At 36.3% G+C, this 23,556-nt stretch overlaps 1 protein-coding gene across 12 annotated transcripts in view; it reads right to left on the bottom strand.

The window, feature by feature from the left end:
• Window positions 1-23,556, bottom strand: part of COL6A3 (collagen type VI alpha 3 chain) — a 233,859-nt gene that overhangs the window by 49,676 nt on the left and 160,627 nt on the right. For all 12 annotated transcript variants that reach the window (XM_039326289.1, XM_039326299.1, XM_039326291.1 and 9 more), the window contains 18 exons: window positions 22,999-23,345; window positions 21,576-21,654; window positions 19,531-19,676; window positions 18,237-18,329; window positions 16,123-16,176; window positions 14,664-14,735; window positions 14,017-14,043; window positions 13,836-13,880; window positions 13,659-13,712; window positions 13,211-13,273; window positions 10,666-10,731; window positions 9,723-9,776; window positions 7,244-7,279; window positions 6,003-6,065; window positions 4,977-5,039; window positions 2,749-2,811; window positions 806-868; window positions 443-493 (listed from right to left, as the gene is read on the bottom strand). In XM_039326289.1, the coding sequence (XP_039182223.1) occupies window positions 443-493; window positions 806-868; window positions 2,749-2,811; window positions 4,977-5,039; window positions 6,003-6,065; window positions 7,244-7,279; window positions 9,723-9,776; window positions 10,666-10,731; window positions 13,211-13,273; window positions 13,659-13,712; window positions 13,836-13,880; window positions 14,017-14,043; window positions 14,664-14,735; window positions 16,123-16,176; window positions 18,237-18,329; window positions 19,531-19,676; window positions 21,576-21,654; window positions 22,999-23,345 (1,439 nt within the window). The remainder of the gene's footprint in view (window positions 1-442; window positions 494-805; window positions 869-2,748; window positions 2,812-4,976; window positions 5,040-6,002; window positions 6,066-7,243; window positions 7,280-9,722; window positions 9,777-10,665; window positions 10,732-13,210; window positions 13,274-13,658; window positions 13,713-13,835; window positions 13,881-14,016; window positions 14,044-14,663; window positions 14,736-16,122; window positions 16,177-18,236; window positions 18,330-19,530; window positions 19,677-21,575; window positions 21,655-22,998; window positions 23,346-23,556) is intronic.

Genomic DNA, 23,556 nt, shown 5'->3' on the forward strand with positions numbered 1-23,556 from the left:
GTTAAAAAAACTACCTCTACTGGCATCAATAAAAAATTATCCATAGAAATTAATTGTGCAGAGCAGGAAGGTTCTGTGGAGAAGAAATCTTGCTTATGAAGAGATAAGAACCAGAAGGGCAGCTGCAGACTACAAATTTTACATTTCATTTATTTTGCCTATTGAACAGGTAAGGGGAAGAGAAGGAAAGGCCAAGGAAAGGTATGGTTGAGACGTGAATACAAAAGAGCTTGGAAGAAAATCAGAGATATTGTGAAAATTGGGTGTGGCAGGGTGGGTGTTGTTATTGCCAAGGAAGAACAAAAGAAAACAGGTAGTCTTGTGTTAGAGGGCAAGAGACTTTGCTTCTTTGTTGCAAATTCTGTCGCCGCCCAGGCCATGCTGTATGGATTAAGGAACTTTCAGATATATTTATAAGTCCAAACACTAATCCTATACATACCGTTCTGCCTTTAGGGCCTTCCTTGCCAACCCCATCTCGTCCATCATCTCCCTACAAGATGTAAAGGCACAAATCAAAATAAGCAACAGACACTGGGATCCTGAAAAGTCTCTTTGAACCTTTGCTGTACCATAAAGGGCATTAAACTCTAAACAATTCAGTGCTAAGGATGTTCTTTTGACTACAAGAGTGGATGGAAACCCTTTGAAATGGTTTGTAAGCCATCTGGACTGACCTGCAGGGAACAATCAAGGTTTTCAATCAAGAAACATGTGGAAAGTGTTCTTGATGTTGATTATCCCTGGCATCTATTAGTGCTAGCTCTTTGATCAGTGAGTAACACTGGTTCCTAGTAACACTCACCGTTTCTCCTCGGGGCCCAGGAGGCCCAATGGGTCCCTTTGGACCAGGCTCACCAGCGTCACCCTGAAAGAGTTATTTGACTGTATCATGTAAGATATACACACAGTACTTAGAGAACAATAGCATTAGCACTAGAACAGAACTTAGACTTATATGCCGCGTCATAGTGCTTTATAGCTCCTCTATTAATGATTTACAAAGTCAGCATTTTATCTCCAACAATGACAGTGTTAAACTAATATTAAGAAATCTTAACAACCAAATATAAAGTAACAATAGTCCAGGGAGGAAGCATTATTGGAGTCCCAAAGGAGGGGAATAAAGAATCAGAATCAGAATACAGCTGGAAGGGACCTTGGAGGTCTTCTAGTCCAGTCCCCTGCTCAAGCAGGAAATTCTATACCATTTCAGACAAATGACTGTCTAGTCTCTTCTTAAAAACCTCCAGTGATGGAGTACCCACAACATCTGAAGGTAAGTTGTTCCTATGGTTAATTGTCCTTGCTGTTAAGAAGTTTCTCCTTAATTCCAAGTTGCTTCTCTCCTTGATTAGTTTCCATCCATTGTTTCTTGTCCTGCCCTCTGGTGCTTCAGCAAATAAATTGGCTCCCTATTCTTGATGGCAGCCTCTCAAATACTGGAATACTGTCCCCCCTAGTCCTCCTTTTCTCTAGACTAGCCAAACCTAAATCCTGCAACTGTTCTTCATATGTTTTAGTCTCCAAGCCTTTAATCATCTTAGTTGCTCTTCTTTGTACTTTTTCCAAAGTCTCAACATCTTTTTTGTAGCGTGGTTACCAAAACTGGATGCAGTATTCCAGGTGCTAATACTTCACGTAATTTTGATTCTATGCCTCTGTTTATACAGCCAAGGATTGTATTAGCTTTTTTGGCTGCTGCAGCACACTGCTGACTCATCAATAGTGGAGGATCTCAAGGAGGAAGCTTTTCCATAGAAGTGGGAGCCATTGAGTAAGCCTGTCTCTGGACTCCCCCTATCCTGACAGCCCACAGGGAGGAATCCAAAGGAACCATTCTTGGATTAAGCACAGAGGAGGACAGGTTCTGCTCAGAGAAAATGGTTCTACGGGTAACAGGGCCTCAAGCCATTCAAAACGTTAAAGGCATTTCAGTCAAAAATCTACTGAGAGCCAATATAGCATCTACAACAAAGGTGTGATCCTGCTAAGGCAAATTTCACCTGTCAGCAAGGAAGCTACCACATTTTGCACCCACTAAAATCTTTGGGTAATCTTCAAAGACAGCCCAAGTAATGTGTGTACTACAGTACAGTAATCTAACTTCAGTGAATTACTGTCACCAAAGCTTCTCATCCACAGAGAAACACAATTTGTGCACCAGCTGAAGCTGCTCCTTCAAGCAGAACTCTGAATTCAGGAGAACTTCCAAGTTGCTATAATGGGAGCCTTAAATAATCCAGTGCTCTTTGAGTAAATGTCAACAATTAAACTTGCATTTCCCCATGTACTTTGTTGGATAAATTAAAATACCATTTGCAAGTGTTTTTAAAATGTGGTTTCATGTTATAGTTGATTGCTTACATTTTCACCCGTTTTAAAATTAAACAAGATACAATACGCTTTTTAACATTCCAATGGGAAAGTTTAATCAAATATTTAAAGATTTTAATGATATTCTTAGTTTCTATAGACATATTTTTGAGACCCAGTTTGATGTAGTAGTTAAGACTGGAAAGATATATAGGCAGGGCTTTTTTTGTCATAGAATGCCCAGAACGGAGTTCCAGCACCTTTTTTGTAGGATAGGCAAGGCAGGTTGTATAACGTGTGTTGAGTTCCAGCACCTTTTTGTTTTACAAAAAAAAGCACTGTATATAGGAGATAGTGAAAACAAGGTTTATTTCAGCTGACACCATTTCTGTCATTTAACTAGTAATTATTAGAGCTATTTAAAAAACTAACCTTTTTACCAAGAGGACCAGACCTACCACGCTCCCCAACAACTCCAACTGGGCCACCAGCACCCTATGGAAACAAGAAGTTATAGGATGGACATGTTAGTAACTGTTCCAGAAAAATGGATGGAAATTATAATGAAAGAGGGGACCCTAAGAATGTAGAGGAACAAGCCTTGCTATGTAAAAAACAGTGTGCAAAGGTAAATCTTGCCTGATCAGCCTTCTAAAGTTTTCTGAGATTCCCACAATAGGCATGTGAATGGAAGCAAGCCTGTATAGGTTTGTATAGATTTTCAAAAAAAGCTTTGACAAAGTCACTTAACAATGACTGTTCAGTAAAATTTGTTTTCATGGAAGAAAAATCCTTGTCCTTTTATGTATTATTGATTAAAAATGACATGCAAAAAGTAGGAATGAACAGGCATTTTTTTCAGGAAATATAAACCAAGGTCTTTCAAGGCCCCATGCTTTTTCACTTCTTCATAAATGATACTGGCTTGGGATGCCAAACTGTTTAAGGTAATGAGGGTCAAAAGAGATGGTAAAGATTCCAAAATAACTTGTTAAATAAGTGAATTGTTAAACTTATAGTAAATCGAATTCAGTTCAAACCAGGCAACAAAACCCTAGCTTCATGTCCACACTTATGAGGTCTACCTATAAATAACCATAAAAATGATCTTGAGTACATAATAGGTAGCTCAAGAGGTTGACTCAATGTGCAGCTGCCATGAAAAAGGCAAACTCCACAAAAGTGATAATCAAGAAAGGGGCAGAATTAAAACTGCCAACATTGTAATGCCCTAATAGAAATGCATGATGCATTCTCATCTGAAATACTGTATACCACGGGTGTCAAACTCGATCACGTCACGTGACATATTGTGACATATCATAACATTTTTTGCCTTTGCAGAGCTGAGGTGGGTATATCCTACATGTGATGCATCCGGCCTGTTGGCTGCCAGTTTGACATCTCTGCTGTATACAGTTCCTATTGTCACATATAATCTTATTTATTTAATATTTGTTCAATTTTTATAGCTGTCCATCTCAGTCAATGACTCTAGGCACCTTACAATTCAAAAATATATTACAATGAAAAGATTAAAAACATTTAAAACAATAAAATAAATATACACAGCAGCAACACAGCCAGGAAATAGGGCCTTTGATATATTCAGTGCCCCAGGCTTGGGAACATAGCCAAGTTTTCAGGCCCTTACAAAAGGCTAACAAGATTGGAGCCATTCTAATTTCCAAAGGGAGGATGTTCCACAGAGCAGGAGCCACTGTAGAAAAAGCCTGCAGCTGGACTACTACAGCTGGAAAGGATATATAGAGGAAGAAAAATTGTCAGGGTGTCCTAGACATACTTTCTGAAACAGGGCTAGAAAATTGCAGCTCTTTGGCTTAGGAAACAGGTGACTCTGACAAGACATGTTTGATGTCTATGAAATCCCATGTGGTATAGTGAAAGTGCAGTAGGAGAAAGTCTTCTCCCTCTTGCCAAACAAGAGGTCCAAGAGTCTCCAATGAAGCTGACTGAAAGAAGATTTACAATAGGAACTTGATTTTTTATTTCACAAAAAGAAAGTAGTTGATCACCCAGGGCATTGTTTGATTCCTGCCAAAAGCAAGGCAATGGCCGTTAATTTGATAGTTTTAAAAGAGGATTGGAGGAAAATGTGTTACTTCTGATTTGGGGACAGGAGGCCTCCAAATGCTGGTCCTTGTTATTGCCCACTTGCAGAACAAATTCTCTTAAAACTTCAAAGAAAAAAAACGCTGGGCCATTTGGGGCTGACCTAACTTTATAAGTGATCAAGATATCTGGGGCTATGGTTTCATCTTTTGTTTTACCAGGAAAGACATCTGACAACCTCACAGCCACAAATGCAGACACTGCTTTTTGTTGTGTCTTCTGGAGTGGTCACATGGCCAACCGAAGTGCATACTGGGATTATCATATGACTTTGCAGCTTTTGTTAATGAGAAGTGCTATCTAGACTTCTTTCCTGCCAGGATGAAAAGAAATTGACTCCCAACAGGATCCATAATAAAATTATTTTCTACTATTTCCACAGCTATCTGATGTTAAACTGTTCTTCAGTCACACTTCTGATGATGATTAGAAACCAACAACAATCACTGAGTTTTCCCCATCTAAGACTGTTTACAATTTGCTCTTTAAGAACATCCTTGATGATAAAAAAAAAAAACTAATTTTACCCTCTGACCAGGGAGGCCAAGCTCTCCTTGAAGGCCAGGGATTCCAGTTGTGCCAGGTGGTCCCTGTATAAATAAGGAAAATTAAACATTTGAAGCAGAAAAGTTTTGATAAATTGGTACATTCTTGAAATACAAGTTTATTATGAACTAAGATGTGAGATCAACTCCCAAAGCCACAGTACGATGTTATTACTGAATGAACAGAAATGAATGCATTTACAGTTTCCCATCTATCCAAAAAATCCTCACTATTGCATCACAATAAAGATAGCATAATATAATACTACTTTCATTTAGTTTGCACATTTACATGAGTTAGATGTCATGCCACTAGAACATGCATGGTACAAAAGACTAGATCCAATATTTTTGCAATGTTTCACATGTGGTTTAGCAATTCTATTGCATTCTTAACATTATTAGTTGATATTCTTTAGAATTAAGAAATGCATTGAGTAGAGGTTGGACTATATGACCTCTAATATAATCTTCAAGTCTATGAATCTAAATTCTGTGGAAGACAGTAACACTCCTAATAACTTCAGATGAAATTTTATACATACACTCATACAGAGAGTCAAAAAAGGGGGTTGCATTTTGGATTCCTGACTTCAGATTGTACAGTGCTGAACTTCTTTCTCCCTTTTTACTTCGATTTTTTATGCTATTCTATTTCATTTTATTTATATAAAGAGTTATACAGTATTATCTTTAATCTCCTTTTGTAGCCTACTTTTTCTTAGGTGCTGTTTTGGAGAGATCTGGCCATAAATTAATACCCATCATAAACTATTATATTTGACAACTCAAGATAATACTTGATGGTTTTGATATAATCAGAAATAATCTACAAAAACTTTTTGCAATTAAACTGATAGCAATAAATTAGTTAGAAATGTAATCAATAAATTACTATTGAAATTGTTGTTGCTTTTGCTCTATGGGTTAACACAACCCCTGTCCCTCTCCACTCAATGTATCCCAAAGTCGTTTACCTACTTTTGAAAATGAGCTGCAAAAACTCACCTGGGGACCTTTAATTCCTTGTTCCCCATTAAATCCTAGTGAGCCAAGGGCACCTTTATTTCCCTAAGAAATTAAAACAATTGAATGGAGAACGTAATGAGATAGACAGACAAACAGACAGACATAGACACATAGACATAGACAGATATAGACAAAGAGAAATAGAGATAGATAAAGAGATAGAAGGGAGAGGGAGAGAAAAGTTTTTTATATAGCTACCGGTTCTGTTTAATTAGGCAGACTGGCATTTTCTTATGTTTATATGATTTCAGTTAAAAACTGCATTCTTCTTTGCATTTCCTTTGGGCATGAGGGTCAAATGAAATTAGGTTCTGTCAGTGGATGGAACAACTTTCAGATGCAGTCTTTTACACTACTTGAGTTTTAAATTTATTTTCCTCTGGGATTACCTATGTGGTTGATTTAAAATCTCAGCCTCCTTAAACATTTAAGTTTACAAAACTCATGAATAGCTATGGGGCAGTCAGAATTTCAAATATTCTATATTAACCTAATTTACAGAGTTGCTATGAGGATACAGTGCATACAAAAACCATGTACTATAATACTGTAATGAGGTTTTTTAGCAGAAAGGTAGAATAAAAATCAGGTAGATATTGCAATGACTCCCTTACTGTGGCTAACATCATCATCTGGGCTTTTCATTGTTCTTCATTGTTTCAATGATAACTGTTTTTATATATTTATTGATTTTTCTTTTTAATTAACTGTTATAAGCTGCCCAGAATCACACTGTTGTGAAATGGAAAGCCATATAAACATGATAAATAAGTAAAGAATTACAACTAAGTTGCCCTACTAGACTAAACGTCTTGCTTATTACAATTTCATAAGCAGATTTTCAAATAAATGTTTGGTAAATATATCTATGCTTTGCATGCATATTTATACCTGAAAAATAATACATTATTTGTCCCAAAAAGAATTCTAAAATGGTTCTTTATATGAAACACTCCGGTGAGCTGAGTAAGTATATTCTTCTCAAAAATTCTCCTAAATGCAAAGTTATTTAACAACTGAGAATTAAAAAAATTTTTCTATATTTTTCAATTTTTCAACTTTTATTATTTAAATTTGGCTATCCTCACTTCTCCTACTATATATATATATATATATATATATATATATATATATATATATATACACACATGCAATATCTATAAGACATATATAGTACATAACACAAGCATACACCATGTAAAAACATAATAAAGACTTACTTTGATCCCTGGTGGTCCTCTTCTGCCAAGTGCTCCCTTGAAATAAATACAGCATAGCCATTCATTGTTATGCAGAGGTATCACAAGAAAAATATTTTCTTCTATTTTAATAATTACCTACAGCTTTTTATTCTCTGGGGATTTTTTCTTGTCAATACCCAAAGTGAAAATGTATATCTTTCAACAGCCAAATGCTATAGGAAGCAGAAGATTCATGCTTCAAGGTGTGGAAAGGGATATGAATAAGATTGGGCCCTAGTATGCACAAAATAGGGAAAAAAAGGTTTCTTTAAAGACTGAAACCGAACAGTCTTTCTCAAAAATTCAGATTGTTTTGACTTAGTTCTTTGTGATGGAACAAAATGGCTAGATGGTTCCATCTGAATGCAGCTTAAAATGTCATAAGTGCTTTAACCAGGAAACAAGGGATTTTGATATATTGGCCAGTCTTTTGTTTTCCATTCAGAGTCACAGAATTAGCTGATTCCTGCCTCCAAACCAAATTACAAAAAGTTGTTCAGGAAAATAATTTTAAAAACATTTTAAAAACATTAAAATAATCTCCATAGGTAACAATGGAAATATAATTCTATTATTACCTACTGAAAAATCTGTTCAGATTAAAATCTACTACCCAAAAGCCTTTGTCCTTAACAGGGAGAACAAATACATGTCTTTTAAATTATTTAAATAAACCATCTAGGTTGTTAAGGATTGAAGAACTAACAAATCTGCTTAATATTTTTAAAGGATCTCTCCTCTATAAGTTTATGAGTTTTTCTTAAGATTTTAAATTTTTTATTTAGGTTTATTTTTGTGTTATTTTATCTTTGAAAACTATTTAGCAAGACCAAGCAAGAGATTTGGTGTGTTTTCCCCCTCTTCTCAGCCAGTCAGATGAAAGCTCAGCAATTGACTCCATCTTGGTAGATGTTTTTGTCTGTACAAAGGAGTGATTCCTGGTTACAAAAAAATGAGCTGCTAGTTCTTTTTAATTGTATTAATAAAATGAACATTAACACAAGACACCAGGGTATGTCCAGAAAGTACCCACATACCAAAGTTCAATAAATTTCATCATTCTAACCCAACTTAGAATCTTTGTATTTTTAAATATAACATGAGCTCAATATTAGTAACAGATAATATATAATAGATACTAAACAGATAATCAAGCCAACACTATACAAGTAGAATTTGCAGTTAAACACTATCAACACAAATGTTATACAGAGAACTTTTTGAATAAACAAAGTAAAGTATATATACAGCTTACCCATCTGCTCCCATTAACTATAACTTCCCGTAACAATCAGAAACACACTTGCACACACAAAACAATAATTTCCCAGGCAGGCTGCAGACATTCAAGCTATTTTCTTCTGTCTTATAAAAATAATGATAAAGATACCATAGTATCAAACTCAGCATCTTGTGACTAGAACAGGAAGAAGTTTGAATACCGGTATGTTTAATTTCTATGTTTGCCTCAGTGCTCCACAGGTGTAACATCCCATTGAGTCTAAATCAACAACAGCAGGGACACGGCTGATCCCAGTTGTCAGAACAGTCAGAACACCAAAAAAGAGTGTTCTGCTGAGTTGACTTTGAAACAAACACTCAAAACAAATGTTTTGTTTCCATTGCAAAGTCAGTATATTTTGTGATAGACATTTTGTACACAACCTGACCCAGCTCTAGCTCTATTTCTCAACATGATGCAACACACTAAATCTTTCACCCTTGATTATCATTACTTCTTAAACATAATTTTGTAACAACTGTGCATGATTCCATCCCAACCAGCATCCTTCTTCCTTTCTTCCCCAGTTCCCTTCTGGAATCAGGATGTGTATCTTCCCATCTTCATTTGATATTGTTCCTTGTGAAAGTAGGGGCTCTTTTATCACAGGGACAAAACTATTGATGTCATTATGCCATCTTTCCTAGTTCTCTATCCAGATCAAAGTTTTGCATCACATTAAGTCACATCATCTCAAATCAAAGCCAATGAATTAGTCAATATTTTTTATTCAGACACTTATTCAAGGGATGCTACATGAGCTTCTCTGGAGTGATGCAACTCTATTGACAAAAGTACAACACAATAATCAGTCTTTATTGACTTTCTTTTCCTCATTGATTATATTCCTCTTCTCCTCACTACCTATCTCAATTTCTCTATTTGGTTTAGTAAATATCAAAACATTAGAAATTAAGAAAATACATTAGATTTTAAAGTGTGAATCTCAGCATATAATCTGATACAATTATGAGATCTTGCCTAAAGTGTTCCTATATTATTCTAAATCATCCAGGAACTAAATTTGATAAAGCATAGTATTCAAACATTTGAAATACATACATATATACATACATACATACATACATACATACATATATATATACAAACATACACATGTCTATTATTGTAATAGTAATTATTAGCAAATCAAAAAGCAGGGAAAATTATACACACATCTCTTCCAGCTCCTCCTGCATCACCTCGTGGTCCGTTTCTTCCAGGTTCTCCCTGTAAGAATACAGAACACTGAACTTATTTATCACTAAATAAGAGACAAGTGTAAGTCACAACAGGTCAATAAAAAACCTTTCAGTAGAAAGTATTTTTTGAAAATTTCTCTTTTCTTCTCTTAAATTAAGTCTGTGTTGTGGATATGAATGAATCCTGGAATGGGATAAATGAGAAAGATTCTGACCTCACTTCATTCCAATTCTAAAACTCAATAAAGCTCTGATGCCAAATATTTTTCTTTTTTTCACAAAATATTATGAGACAACAAAGTAGGATTTATATTAATTTTCAAAAACTGGTGAAGTCTTCTCTCAAACTAAGAGAGATCTTAGCACTCATGCCATCATTAGTTCAAATAGAGTATTTTATAGGATGGAAAAACTTGAGATGGACAAATTATTTATTTATAATTATTATTATGTTGTTTTCTGAGTTGATCTGGCCAGTTGATCGGACCTAGTGATTGATTAGATCTTTAATTGATTAACTTTTATTCCTCATCCCTCCCATTTCTATTATGGGAAAACCAAAATATCTGTAACAGAATAACAGAGTTGGAAGGAAACTTGGAGGTCTTCTAGTCCAATCCCCTGCTTGAGCAGGAGAACCTATACCATTTCAGACTAATGGCTGTCCAATCTCTTCTTAAAAACCTTTGGTGATGGAGCACCCACAACTTCTGAAGGCAAGCTGTTCCACTGGTTAATTGTCTCATAGTCTCATGCAGCTTTACTTTCCTTGTTAGTAAGTCAATTAGTCCAGTCATTAGATTGCATTAAATTCTCCCAAGCAACCTGGACTTGATTTTGGAGGTTCTAGGACAGCCTCCCAAGCCAGGTAGTATCTCTGTCTAATACTCATACAAATCCAAGGATTGATATTTTACCGCTGATCCAAGTTCTCCCTTTTCGCCTTTGAGTCCTCTGTCACTGCTATCCGTTCCAACAGAACCCTGGAAGCAGCCCGAGCAATGAAAACCAAACAGAGTGAGATAAAAGTTATAAAAAGTTTATAACACAGTGATGCATACAATTCAGAGAAAGACTGTGTTCAATCCTGACATATCCACAAAGCTCATCTGGTAACCATGGGCCTTCTTCATCTCTGTAACTTTTCTAAACACATGGATGCATTAGACTACAGGAAGAGACATCCTTACTCATCATTGAATATTTTGACCTTGTTTGATAATTTGCTTCAGCTAACATATTTACATTGGGAAATAGACAAGGAGAGATAACTTTAATGATTCCCTGGGCTTATTGGAAAGATTCTGGTTTGTTTGGGTTTAGAAAGCAGAGTAATTTTGGGTTTAAGTCTTTTATGGCCCAAAATTGCACTGGTGAAAATTTTGCCTTTCACCTGGAATTTGGGGTACTGGTTGTTTGTATTCTATCCTGCACACAATTTAATATTTGCATGAAATGGCAAAACAGTACCCTCATTAAAAAATAATGAGAATTCTCGTTGATTTAGATCATTTTTACAAGAATTTATGCAGAAACAAATGTCTTTACAATCTAGATTTTAGTCCAGGTATTGTGATGCTGAATTGGATTATTGCCTCTCTTTTCTGATTGTTTTTTTTTTTTTACTATTTAACTGCTAGATGACAGCAGTTATACAATGAATCTCTCCAGGAGGCTTTGATAAGTAAACAAAATTCATAGATCTCTTAATAAATTAGAAAGAAGAAACTGAGAATTAAAAAAAATAGAATAGAATAGAATAGAATAGAATAGAATAGAATAGAATAGAATAGAATAGAATAGAATAGAAGCTGGAAGGGACCTTAGAGGTCTTCTAGTCCAGCCCCCTGCTCAAGCAGGAGAACCTATACCATTTCAGATAAGTGACTGTTTAGTCTCTTCTTAAAAATCTCCAGTGATGGAGCGCCCACAATGTCTGAAGGCAAGCTGTTCCACTGGTTAATTGTCCTCACTGTTAGGAAGTTTCTCCTTAATTCCAGGTTGCTTCTCTTTTTGATTAATTTCCAACCATTGTTTCTCATCCTGCCCTCTGGTGACCTGGAGAATAATTTGACCCCCTTTTCTTTATGGCAGCCCCTCAAATACTGGAATACTGCTATCATGTCGCCCCTATTTCTTCTTTTCTTTAGACTAGCCAAAGCCAAGCCTTGCAGCCGTTCTCCATAGGTTTTAGTCTCCAGGCCTTTGATCATCTTAGTTACTCTTCTCTGAACTTTTTCCAAAGTCTCAACATCTTTTTTGTAGTATGGTGATCAAAATTGCTTGCAGTATTCCAGGTGTGGCCTTACTAAGGCTTTATAAAGTGTTACTAATACTTCGCATGATCTTCATCCTATGCCTCTCTTTATACAACCCAGGATTTTATTAGCTTTTTTGGCTGCTGCTGCACACTGCTGGCTCATATTCAAGTGATCATCCACTAGAACTCCAAGGTTCCTTTCACAATTACTGTTTTTGAGCCAGGTCTCCCCTAATCTGTACTTATACCTTTGATTTTTCCTACTTAAATGTAAAACTTTGCTTTTCTCCACATTAAAGTTCATTTTGTTGGCTAGGCCCATTGTTCAAGTTTGTCAGGATCTTTTTAGATCCTGAGCTTGTCTTCTGAAGTGTTAAATGTGAAAGGGCAAAGTTGCACAGGTTAAGATATGGTCAGAGGACCACAGGTGAAGTTCCAGTTAAACTGATTTATTACAGTTCATGCCTATGCAAAGGAACCTAGCCAACCTAAGGATAAGGGTAAACAGAATTCAAGAGGGGTTGGACTTAGTCCATGTGTGGCTATGTAGAGATTCTAGGCTGATTCTAACTCTTTTTACTTCGCCTCCAGGTTCTGCCACTCCCTTCCCTTTGGACATTTCCCCACTCATGAGATTGTATTCTGCCCAACTATTTCTAGCTCAGAGCAGATACAAATTTAGAAATCAATTGCATGCATCTTTGCAAATGTTTCATCCTGTCCAACTTCCCATTAGAGGGATTGGTCTTTTCTAAACAGCCAATAGATTCTGAAATGGAGGAGACAGAAAAAAATAGAAGTGGATTGTTGAGTGGTAGCTCAATTCTGAAAACAATTTCCTAGCCTCAGCATGTGCTTTGAAGTGCTCTGTACTGCTCTTCTGATTCCTGATTTTACACCCTTTTACCTCACAGATCTCAATATTTCAATAACAATAAGGTAATTGTTGCAAGTATCAAGCCTGCCAATTCTGGTAGTTAACATCTTAAATCTTCTGCAATTTTAAACCTTTTTTAAAATAGTAATTATTAAAAGATTTTACATATATAATAAGTACATTCAAAAATATACAGTAAAATGAAAGAGGAAGGAGAGGGAAAAAAAGATAAAGAAAAAATCTCTCTCCCTTTTTTCTTTTTTTCTTTGTTCCTAGAATTAGAAATCTAAAGTATAAACATCTCAATATCTTTCAACATATTTACCGGATTGCCTCGAAGTCCATGGTCACCTGGGTCTCCTATTTCTCCTTTGCTTCCTCTGCCGCCCTAAGGAAAAAATATTTCCATAATATCAAAACCATTACCCATAACAATGGAATCCTGTAATTAATGTGACTTTCACCTTGCCCTGGCTGATATTTCTAGCAGCAAAATAACCAGCAGAAAGGATACTAGACCAGCCATCTCTTTCTTTTCTTTTTTTTTCAGTGAAGGGCCTATTCAGAGATACAACTGGGCTGCATCTTATAATGCCTCTGTGATTTGCCTCTCCAGTTAGGGCTTTACTGAAGACAGCAAAAATATCTCAGACCTTTGCTGATTTCTCAGAAGTCTCTTTTAGCTCTATAACAAGCAATACATTTTTGGTTGTTTGGAGTTTTTTTCTTTTCAATTCTTGGAAATTTTGGAATAACAAAAAAAAAATGCTTACCTGTCTACCAGGGCTCCCCCTCTCCCCAGGAACACCTGGAAAGCCTCTCTCTCCCTGGCAAAAGCAATCAGATTAATTGCATTTATTAATCAAAGTGTGTTACTGAAATGAGTTCTAACCAGAAAGAAATGTGATTTCATGTTCTTTATTAGTCCAAAAGGAACTCAAATGACTCACCTCTTCTCCATCTATTCCATCAAGCCCATTCTCCCCTAATTCACCCTACAGAATCAAAGAAAATAATTAATTATTATAATCCCAAAAAGGAAATAACTGAGGTGAAATTGACAATGAGAAAAGTATAAGACAGGGAAATGTGTATTCTTCTTTCTTATATTATATTAAAAATGTTATATACCTTTTCTCCTGGGAATCCACGGCCCCCCTACAAAAAAGAAAGAATTATCATTTATCTAATTAAAATTTTATTCAATTCCTCAAAACCTACAGCTACAGAGGAAAATGAATAGTCAAAAAATATTCAGATAACCATCACAGTTAGAACTGTCTCCATTTTTCTATAAAATTAAGGAAAAGTTGGAATGACCTCAAAATAAATAAAAGACAAAAATAAATACAAAACAAAAAAAACAGCAAAAAAGGTTGTTTCTCAATGAGTAAGAAAGTCTCAATTTATCTGTAACGACCACAGTTTGATGCATACACTTTATTTATTACAAAAAAAGAATTCCACTGATATCTCACTGCACATAACACAGGTGAGGGAAGATGTATAAGCTATAAGTGGTTAAGGTAAATTCAATAAATATATTCTGTTTCTAACATCTGGAAACTTTCTTTTCTGACTCTCCTGCTCTTCTCAGAGCTTACCTTCACCCACCAGTTCCCCACCCCACCCCCAAAAGTATTTGAACAATACTATTGATCAATTTTATATCAGATGCTATGTGACTGTAGCGAACTAGTATAAAGTGGGCTAGTGTCTATTGAGACATCTATACAGTATGTGTTCTTCTTCTATAGAGCCCAATTCCTTTCTTTTACCTTCATTCCCCTTTCACCTGGGCAGCCTTGGAAACCTTGGGTTCCATTTATCCCAGGGGGTCCACGTTCACCCTTTGACAAGAAAGAAAGAAGTACGAGAGTCAGCATGGATACCTATTCAGTCACAAACATATTTCTGAGTGATAGCAGTTAAAGAAAATGGATGAATATTAAAAAGGAAAGAATATTACATTGAATATTATTAGAATATGAAACATTTCTGTCATGCTACATTTAGACAATCCTGTCAACTAAAATTAAAAGTATACAGTTTTTATAATGCAAAACAGGCTATTGCAAGGAATTTCAGTCCAAAGATTATATCTGATCCAGAGCCATTGGGATCCAGTTACTTGCAATGGGCATGGTCATAAGGTCTAACTTTCTTTCATGAAGGTAAATTCTCTTTTACATCCTTCATCCAAACACATCCACACTTACCCTCTCAAAATTTGTTTGGACTCCGGAATGGCAGTAAGACATATTAAATGCAATACTAGAATAATGGCCTCCATTCCAAAGCTTGTCTGAAGCAAAGATGTGACTCCAACATCAATAGCAATGCTCTCAAAAATGTTTCCCAACTAGCAATAAACTTTAGAAAGACTTCTGTGTGCATCAAGTGAAATTTTAAAGCCAGATTGCAGTGAGGAAGTATTTTTGATACACAGTTCTGAGAGGACATTTAGTTCTCCTCCTCACATAGACACAATCACAATCTGCCCAACATGCTCCTTAAAAAGTCCCCACTAAAAGGCTTCCTAGTCCTTGATGACATAAAGCCAAAACAAAGCAGGATGGAGGGAGTGGGAGAGTTTACTCACACCCATTCCTCTTTGTTCTATTTTTTTTTAGGGAAGTACCTTGTGTTCTAGATGCAAAAGAACAGGATTATTGCTTCCTTAGCTATCTCCACTTGATTTTCATAAGATAGAAGTTTGTTTGGCTTAACATTAGCCTTTCAGCATTGGATAGTAGTGTTATAATGTTTTATATGACACCCTAATGCCCTGCTGTTTGTCCTTCCTAAGAAACATGTCTCTTAATGGCTCATTTAATCTTGATGTTTGTGTGTCTGCATGTCTTTCTTTGTGTGTGTATCTCTCTCTATATATATTGGCATTACATGATTCCAGATTCATGTGGAACATAAGCGGCATGTGAAAACTATAGATAAGATTTAGATCTTCGGTTACTGTGCATAGCAGGTAGGAAAAGACAATCTGTGCTTTAATGTACATGTAGCATGGAAGAAAAAAGCAAAATGTTGCTAATATTCTGCTCATCATGAACAAAAGACTGTTACAGCACTAATGTTGTGGTACCATGTTCCTCCTCCTCTTCCTCCTCTTCCTCCTTCTCTTCAATTGCTCTTTAGAGCAAAAGTATTGATGACTTTATCATCCTGTTTCCTTGCTACTGCAAGTAGAAGTTCAGCTATTGAGAAACATTTACTCACCAGTCCACCTTCATCTCCTGGATAGCCTCTATAGCCATTTTCCCCTGGAATTCCCTTTAAAACACAGAGACACATATTTATACATAAACCTGAGATGGTATTCTGAATATCCTATATTTTATCTTTAAGCTCAATTCATAATCTACCTTTTTACAAAGAAAATATAGTAACTCATTGCAATAAATATCTGAATATGATCTCAAAAAAGCTTGAGATTATACACAGACACACACATACATATACGTTTTAGATATAGACTGTATTCTTCAGGACAGAGAGCTCTGTGGTTCTTCTTGGATCTGTTGGAGCCATTCTCCTAGCTTAGGAGTCACAGCCCCAAGTGCTCCTACCACCACTGAGGCCACTTTGGCCTCTACTTTCCACATCCTCTCCTTCAAGCCCTGAAACCTCTTCAGCTTCTCATACTCCTTCTTCCTAATGTTGCTCTAAGGACCCACTTCAATCCCACATCTTAAGAAAGCAGAACTCTTGGAAACAATTTCTTCCAACAGGAACTTTTATTAAGAGTAGTTGATAGCAGGCATAATAGACAGGATCTGAGGGATTTCTTTACAGATCAATTACTTTAAAGTGTCCCTAAGCAAACCCCACCCCACAGTTCATCCAGATGATTCAGACCGGCCAATCCCCAGGTGTTAGGTCCATCATGGGAAAGGGGAAATAACATCAATCCGGCTTCGTTTGTAGTGCAATGTTCCACAGCTCTTCACACTTCCTTTTGAGAACAGAGAGATAAGCCAGGTCCCAGAAGTTTGTACTTCTTTCCCCCCTTTTTTCCTAGCTGCCCGGTTAGGGAAAAGAAGGTTCAGAGAGATGCATAGTGCAGCAGGCAATTTGTTACATTGTAATGGATAGCAGACATGGAGTCAGTAACCAAAAGGTTACATTGTGGCGAATAGAGGAAGTGAAAGCAATAAACCCGCATGCATATCCCCCTCCCCCTTGAAAGTATGGCAGAATCCAGGGAAAGGTGAGATTTGATTTTAGTTCAGAGGAGATAGATAGAAATGAAATATAACTGGATTCTGACACTGTCACTTGGCACCGCTATATCTATCCCTGCCACTGTCTTCTGCTCCTTGTCTACTACCACAATGGCTGATTGATTGGATAGTACCTGTCTGTCCATCTGGATCTGGAAGTCCCACAGGATTTTAGCTTATAACCTTCCATGACCTTCTGTGAGATCTCCCATCAGGGTTAGAGAATCTAAGCCCATATGTCAGACATGTCAAACTGTCACATGACGTCGCGCAACGTATTGGAGCTTTTTCGCCATTGTCGGCAATGGGGTGGGCGCAGCTCCAGTTTGACACCTCTGCCATACGCTTTGCAGATGTTCCTGTACACAATGCAGCAAGTTGGTTGCACCATTTAATGCATGCTGTTCCTGCCTGCATCTTATATCCTGCTAATATGATATTGGACTGTCTCGGGGCTCTCTTCATATGGATGCACCTTGGATCATGTCTAGTGTGGGAGACCCCTGCTTCTAAAGATCTGATGCTTAGTGCCTTTTCTTATGCTGCTATGATCAGTGCCTCAGTGCTGTCTTTTAAATCTAGCCCTTTCCAGTCACTGGTAGGATTTTCCAATTTTATATATACTGGGAGCATTCATGATATCTCATTCATTTAAAAATATATCTCTATCTCTAATGCACAGATCAATATATAGAGTTTCACCTACGCAGCAAAGCCTTCCATAGAGTTACATTCTATTTTTTAAATCATCAATTTCTGTCAAGCACAGGTGAAATGTGACACTGAGTATCAAAACTAACTCTAGCAGCTTTAAATTCTGAGTCAAAAGCTTTTGATAAACAATGTGCTGAAATAAAATTCATATCAATTTTAACATTGGAAATTTAAATACAGTACATAAAACGGACATCATAGATGAAAACATGCTTGCTAGATAAGACAACATGAGCACAAAATAGAGATCATTATACAAAAAACGCTGGGATCCAGAGAATTGCTGCAAGTGAGTTCAAACCTTTGGGCATCTTTTGTATTTCTCCTTGGAACAGATCCACCCCAATCCCATAAATGCCTTATTATAAACTGCAAAATCCATGTTAAACATCTCACCTTTGGTCCAACTGTCCCTGGAAATCCTCTGTCTCCCCGTTGTCCAGAACATTTGCATGGGACTGCACAACATGATCTTTCTGCAATGTTGTCCTAATAAAACAGACTACTAATTAGATAAAAAATGGATCATTAAAATGCACATACGTGTACTTGATATTGTTCACAGTTACATTTGTCCAATATTGAGTTTTAACTGAAATAATAATATCTTGGAGAACGAAAAAAGCACTGAAAACAAGGAGAAACTTTATTAATATAATAATTGATCAGATGTTGAAAAATAAATACATTTCTCAAAGACAACAGTGCTGAAACAGGCTGAAGGATGGTGAAAGATATATATATGAATCAGTTAAGGATTCTTCCACAAAACCCTTGTAGGCAGGCCAGGAGACTGAGAAGAGACGCTTCCTACTTTTTCTGGCTACAAAGGAGACCGGGAGGGGGGGATTGTACTTTCATATTTGGAAGATTCTGTCAATGTAGCTTTATAATAAAATAGAATTGGCTCATCAGGCTGTGATTCTTCTCTAGTTTACTACAAATGACTGACATCAAACTATATCACAGAGCACTATAGCAGCATGAAAGAGGGGAAATTGACATACAAATCAGAAAACTGCTGATTTGTATTTTACCTCTACCACAGTCTCACCAGGCAGCCTTTAGCAAGCTTCTCTCTTAACTTTAATATCCCTTTTCTTCAACTGTATTAGGGAGATAACAACAGTGATGTACTGATTTGTAGGAATATACAAAATGTCTCAATTCTAATATGGCCCAAATTCAGGAATTTAGGAGACTTTAGCTTTATTGCTTGATCCATCTGGGATATTGATTTGGCACAGCAGGTTCCCAGTTCAATAATTCTGGACAGGGGATGAACTTTCCATCATGATTCATTCAAGGACAGCAGCAACAAATAGTCTTTGCAATGCCCAGAAAGAAAGATGTGACAGGCCGGCAGAGGCTGCTTAAACAGTATCTGGATGGTAATTGATCAAGTCATTCACAAATATAGAAAATGTTATATGAGAAGGATAAATAACATGGCTTACAGATAAAGGCCCCTTCCTCTTCGCGGACAACTACTTTGTAATTGGTTTTGGTTTTTCATCTCTCAGACTTCACAGAAATTACATTTTTATGGACAAAATTTAAATTAGGTATCATAAAAAACCATTGTTATATTTCTTCAAAATGCAATATTGTTACATAATAGGTCCTTGCAAATATATATCCATTAAAATTATTTTTAATGTCATTAAGAATAAAGACTTCAGTTATTTACCAATTGCTCTGCCACTTCAAAATCTAAATCCAGCTGATTCACTTGGAGAGGCCTATTATAAGTAAAGCCACGCCCAAATTCCAGTTTCATTGCTTCTTCAAAACTAGATACTCGCTCCAACCCAACAAGAATAAGAGCCTTGACACCTAGAGAACATGAAGGGGGGGGGGGGGAATCCATCCTGAATGATTGTTCATAACCCCCAAAGGATAATGTTTGTCCTATAGGATTCTATTCTTTTATCTATCTGACAAAGGATTAGATAAACTGGTTCTATTTGATTTCTCTTTCCCCCCTCATTTTCTCAATCTTAATTCTGTTTTATTCTGTAATCTCCAACAGGCCACCCTTTTAAAACAATCCATATTATTCTATTAATTTATGCTTTATGAAAAAGTAACTAAGTCTATTTCAGGTAGTCCTTGACTTACAACCATTTGTTTAGTGACTGTTCAAAGTTACTACAACACTGAAAAAAGTGACTTATGGCCGTTTTTCACATTTACAGTCATTGCAGCATTGCCCCAGGTTCATGTGATCAACTTTTGCAACCTTCTGACAAACAAAATCAGTGGGAAAGCCAGATTCACTTAACAATCATATTACCAATTTAACAACTGCAGTGATTCACTTAACAACTATGTCAAGAAAGGTTGTAAAATAGGGAAAAACTCACTTAGCAATGGAAATTCTGGACTCAGTTGTGGCTGTAAGTGAAGGACTAACTATATATGTATTTTGGCAAGTATTTTATCTGTTGTTGGATTGTATATGTGTGTGTCTGTGTGCACATCTTTTCCTAATACTTTCTTATTTATCCATTTTTACTAAAGAAACACATAAAATTTAGATTAGCCTGTAAGAATAAATAGATTTTCAAAAGTGATTTATTTTTTTAAAAATGTGCACTCACAACAATGTTTTGGAAAATAAAGCATTTTACTCAATACTTCTTGAGATTATTTATATGACCATATGCTTATTCCATGAAGCTTAGTGGAAGGGTCCCTACTCTTCCATCCAAAGCTTCTTAAGAGTTAAAATAAGAATTCCATCTAACTTGTGAATTTTAAAATGTGCAAATTTCTCTCCAGCCACCTGCACTCCGATACTCCAAAAGAAGGAATGCCCTAGCTGAGTTTCATTATTGCTATATTCATTCCACTATGGGCCCACTGTAAAAATGTGTACAGAATATTTGTTCAAGAGTAATACAGGTAAGGTAAACTCACATTAAAATGCACATATGGTGCCATTAATATGTGCTGTAGATGATGGCAGCCAATATTACATTTTGATTCAGATGTTTTACTTCCAAGGTTTGTCCTGTTTTGACCAAATTACTAGTGCAAATTACTAGTGCAATCTCAAATATTCCTAAAATATAAAGCAGTTTAGGAGTACATTTTTCTTGCTTCTATCTTCAGGGAGAGTTTCTCATCTTACTCAACCATAGCAATGATTTTGGAGGTTTTTATAAATTGAATATTCGACATTATCAGGGCTACCACTCTTTATTATAGAAACATTTCACTATACTGTGCTTTTCTTTCACTGTCTGAGCCTATTTCTTAGAATATCTTGATTGAAAATCTAGTTCAGCAACAAGAGCATTTGCTTCCAAAAAACAAATGAACCAATAAAATCCCCCCATTCTTTATGTAGGAAGAAGATATTTTGCAATGGTTTAGGGCTGCTTCAAATGAGAAAAAAATTGAACATTCATAAATGGTGTTTTAAACTATCAAGAATGTCTTAACTATGAAATTGGAGAAATATCTGGTGGACATCTTGGTGGTAAAACAACTGCAGAAGAAAATAAATCTACTTCCTTTAGTCAAGGAAGGCTCTGGCCTTAATATTTCAATGAAAAGATAAAAAGCTAAACAATAACATTGTGTTAATGGTTATAAATACTGGGCATGCTTTAAGGTCATTCTACATTCATTTATCTGAAAGAATTGATCAGTGTGAATGTATGTATGTAGTCTCAGAAATTCTAACTAAAAGGAATTTTTATGTCAGCATGAAAATACAAAACACACCTTCTTTCTTTAGATTAGCTGATGCAGCTGCCAGCGGTCCCATAGCACCATCAATACCATCAGTTAAGTGAATCACCACCTATGAAAAAACAGCTTCGTATTAATAAAAATTGTGAATTGTTCTTCAGTGAAAGCATCAGCCAATCATTAGGTTGATATTCAGGAATGGCCTGAGGCTCAAGACCAGGGGTGCCAAACTGCCGGCCCATAGGCCAGATGTGTCATGTTGTAACCGCGCCCATCCCATTGCCAACAATGGAAAAAAAGTTGCGATACATCGTGACACATCATGTGACATTGCGAGTTTGACACCCCTGCTTAGAGGTAGACAATTAACACTTATACACTGTTGACACAATTATATTTTGCAAGACAACACATGTTCCTCATCCAACTAAACCCAATCCTTTAAATACACTTGCTGCAAATTATAATACTGTATATACTTTCATACACCCTCCCCTTTTCCTCTGTGATTCCAGCAGATCAGTTCAGCTGGTCAGTTTAGCTGGCCCAGCCCAGCAGGTATTGATTCCTCAAAGCTACATACCATGTGCATCAGTATAGCCTAGATAAGATAAGATAAGATAAGATAAGGTAAGGTAAGGTAAGGTAAGGTAAGGTAAGGTAAGGTAAGATAAGATAAGATAAGATAAGATAAGATAAGATAAGATAAGATAAGATAAGATAAGATAAGATAAGATAACTTTATTGTTATTTTTTTACTGTGGGCACACTGGCATACATTATAAATAAAATTCTTTTGCCTGCTCTCAAAAGTGTACACATACATAACACATATATAAACATGCTATATACAACATATGTATATACCTATACCCTTACATATAAATCCATATAAATATTAATCACTGTCCATCTTGAATACATAGTGGAAAAAGGAAGCTTGAGAGTTCATATTAATACTGTATGGAACAAAACTGTGAATGAATCTGGATGTTCTGCTTTGGATGCCATGAAGCTACCAGAAGGTAACAAGGAAAACAGGTTGTGAAGAGGATGTGTAGTGTCCCAGATATTCCTGTGGACCCTGCTCAAGCAACACTTACATGCTATGTCCTGGATGGAAGGGAGGGAACTGCCAATAATCTTTTCTGCCATTCTCACCACTAACTGGACTGCCTTCCTGTCTGCAGCAGTGATACTTCCAAACCAGACTGTGATGCAATATGACAGGATGCTCTCGACTGTCCCTCAGTAGAAAGTGGTAAGGACAGGGGAAGGAAGATGTGCTTTTCCTTATGTGATGCAGATAATTACAATTATTTGTTTTATTTTCACTATTCCAGCAGGACATACACAAACACTGCAGTCACCTGGGGGTGTGTGTATCCGTAGATTAATATTTTCCTGCAGCAAAAGGATTTTCTTTTTCAAAAATGAAAATGGAGTAGACATTTACCTTTGTACTTCCAGTAGGAGCTGTTTTAAATTTATCCTGGTAAGACTTGAGAGTGTCTGCTGTGAACACATATGGTCCATCATTTCGCAAGGCCTGAAATTTTTCAAACAACTCAGGCTGATACTCTGAGAAATCAAAGGCTTCTACAACTCCAGAGGGAGTCTGTGCCAGGAATGCCACACGCACTGTGGGTGCCTGATTGGGAGTGCAGCTAATTTTCTGCATTTGACTGATCCTGTTCAGAATATCTTCCACTGTTGATTCCAGCATTCTTTGTACACTGAATATGTTTTGCCCTTGTACCGTATCTGAGACATCAAATCCAAATATAACATCCAAATTGCAATCTAGAATAGAAAAAATGGCAAATCTATCATACATAAAGTAAAGGGAAAGTGGCACAGAAGCTAAAGAAGCAATTGTTAAATTGTACTATGTAGAAGTAAGATGTATCTAAAAGTGATTTCTGGATTTCTAGTCAAGAACAGCTACTCTGTTTGCATTGTTCATTAATATCCAGTAGTACATCACTTGATCCAATATCCAAAACATCACATT

Source organism: Crotalus tigris, unplaced genomic scaffold (assembly GCF_016545835.1).
Source record: "Crotalus tigris isolate CLP2741 ecotype Arizona unplaced genomic scaffold, ASM1654583v1 scf7180000024340.7048381, whole genome shotgun sequence".
Classification (NCBI taxonomy): Eukaryota; Metazoa; Chordata; class Lepidosauria; order Squamata; family Viperidae; genus Crotalus; species Crotalus tigris.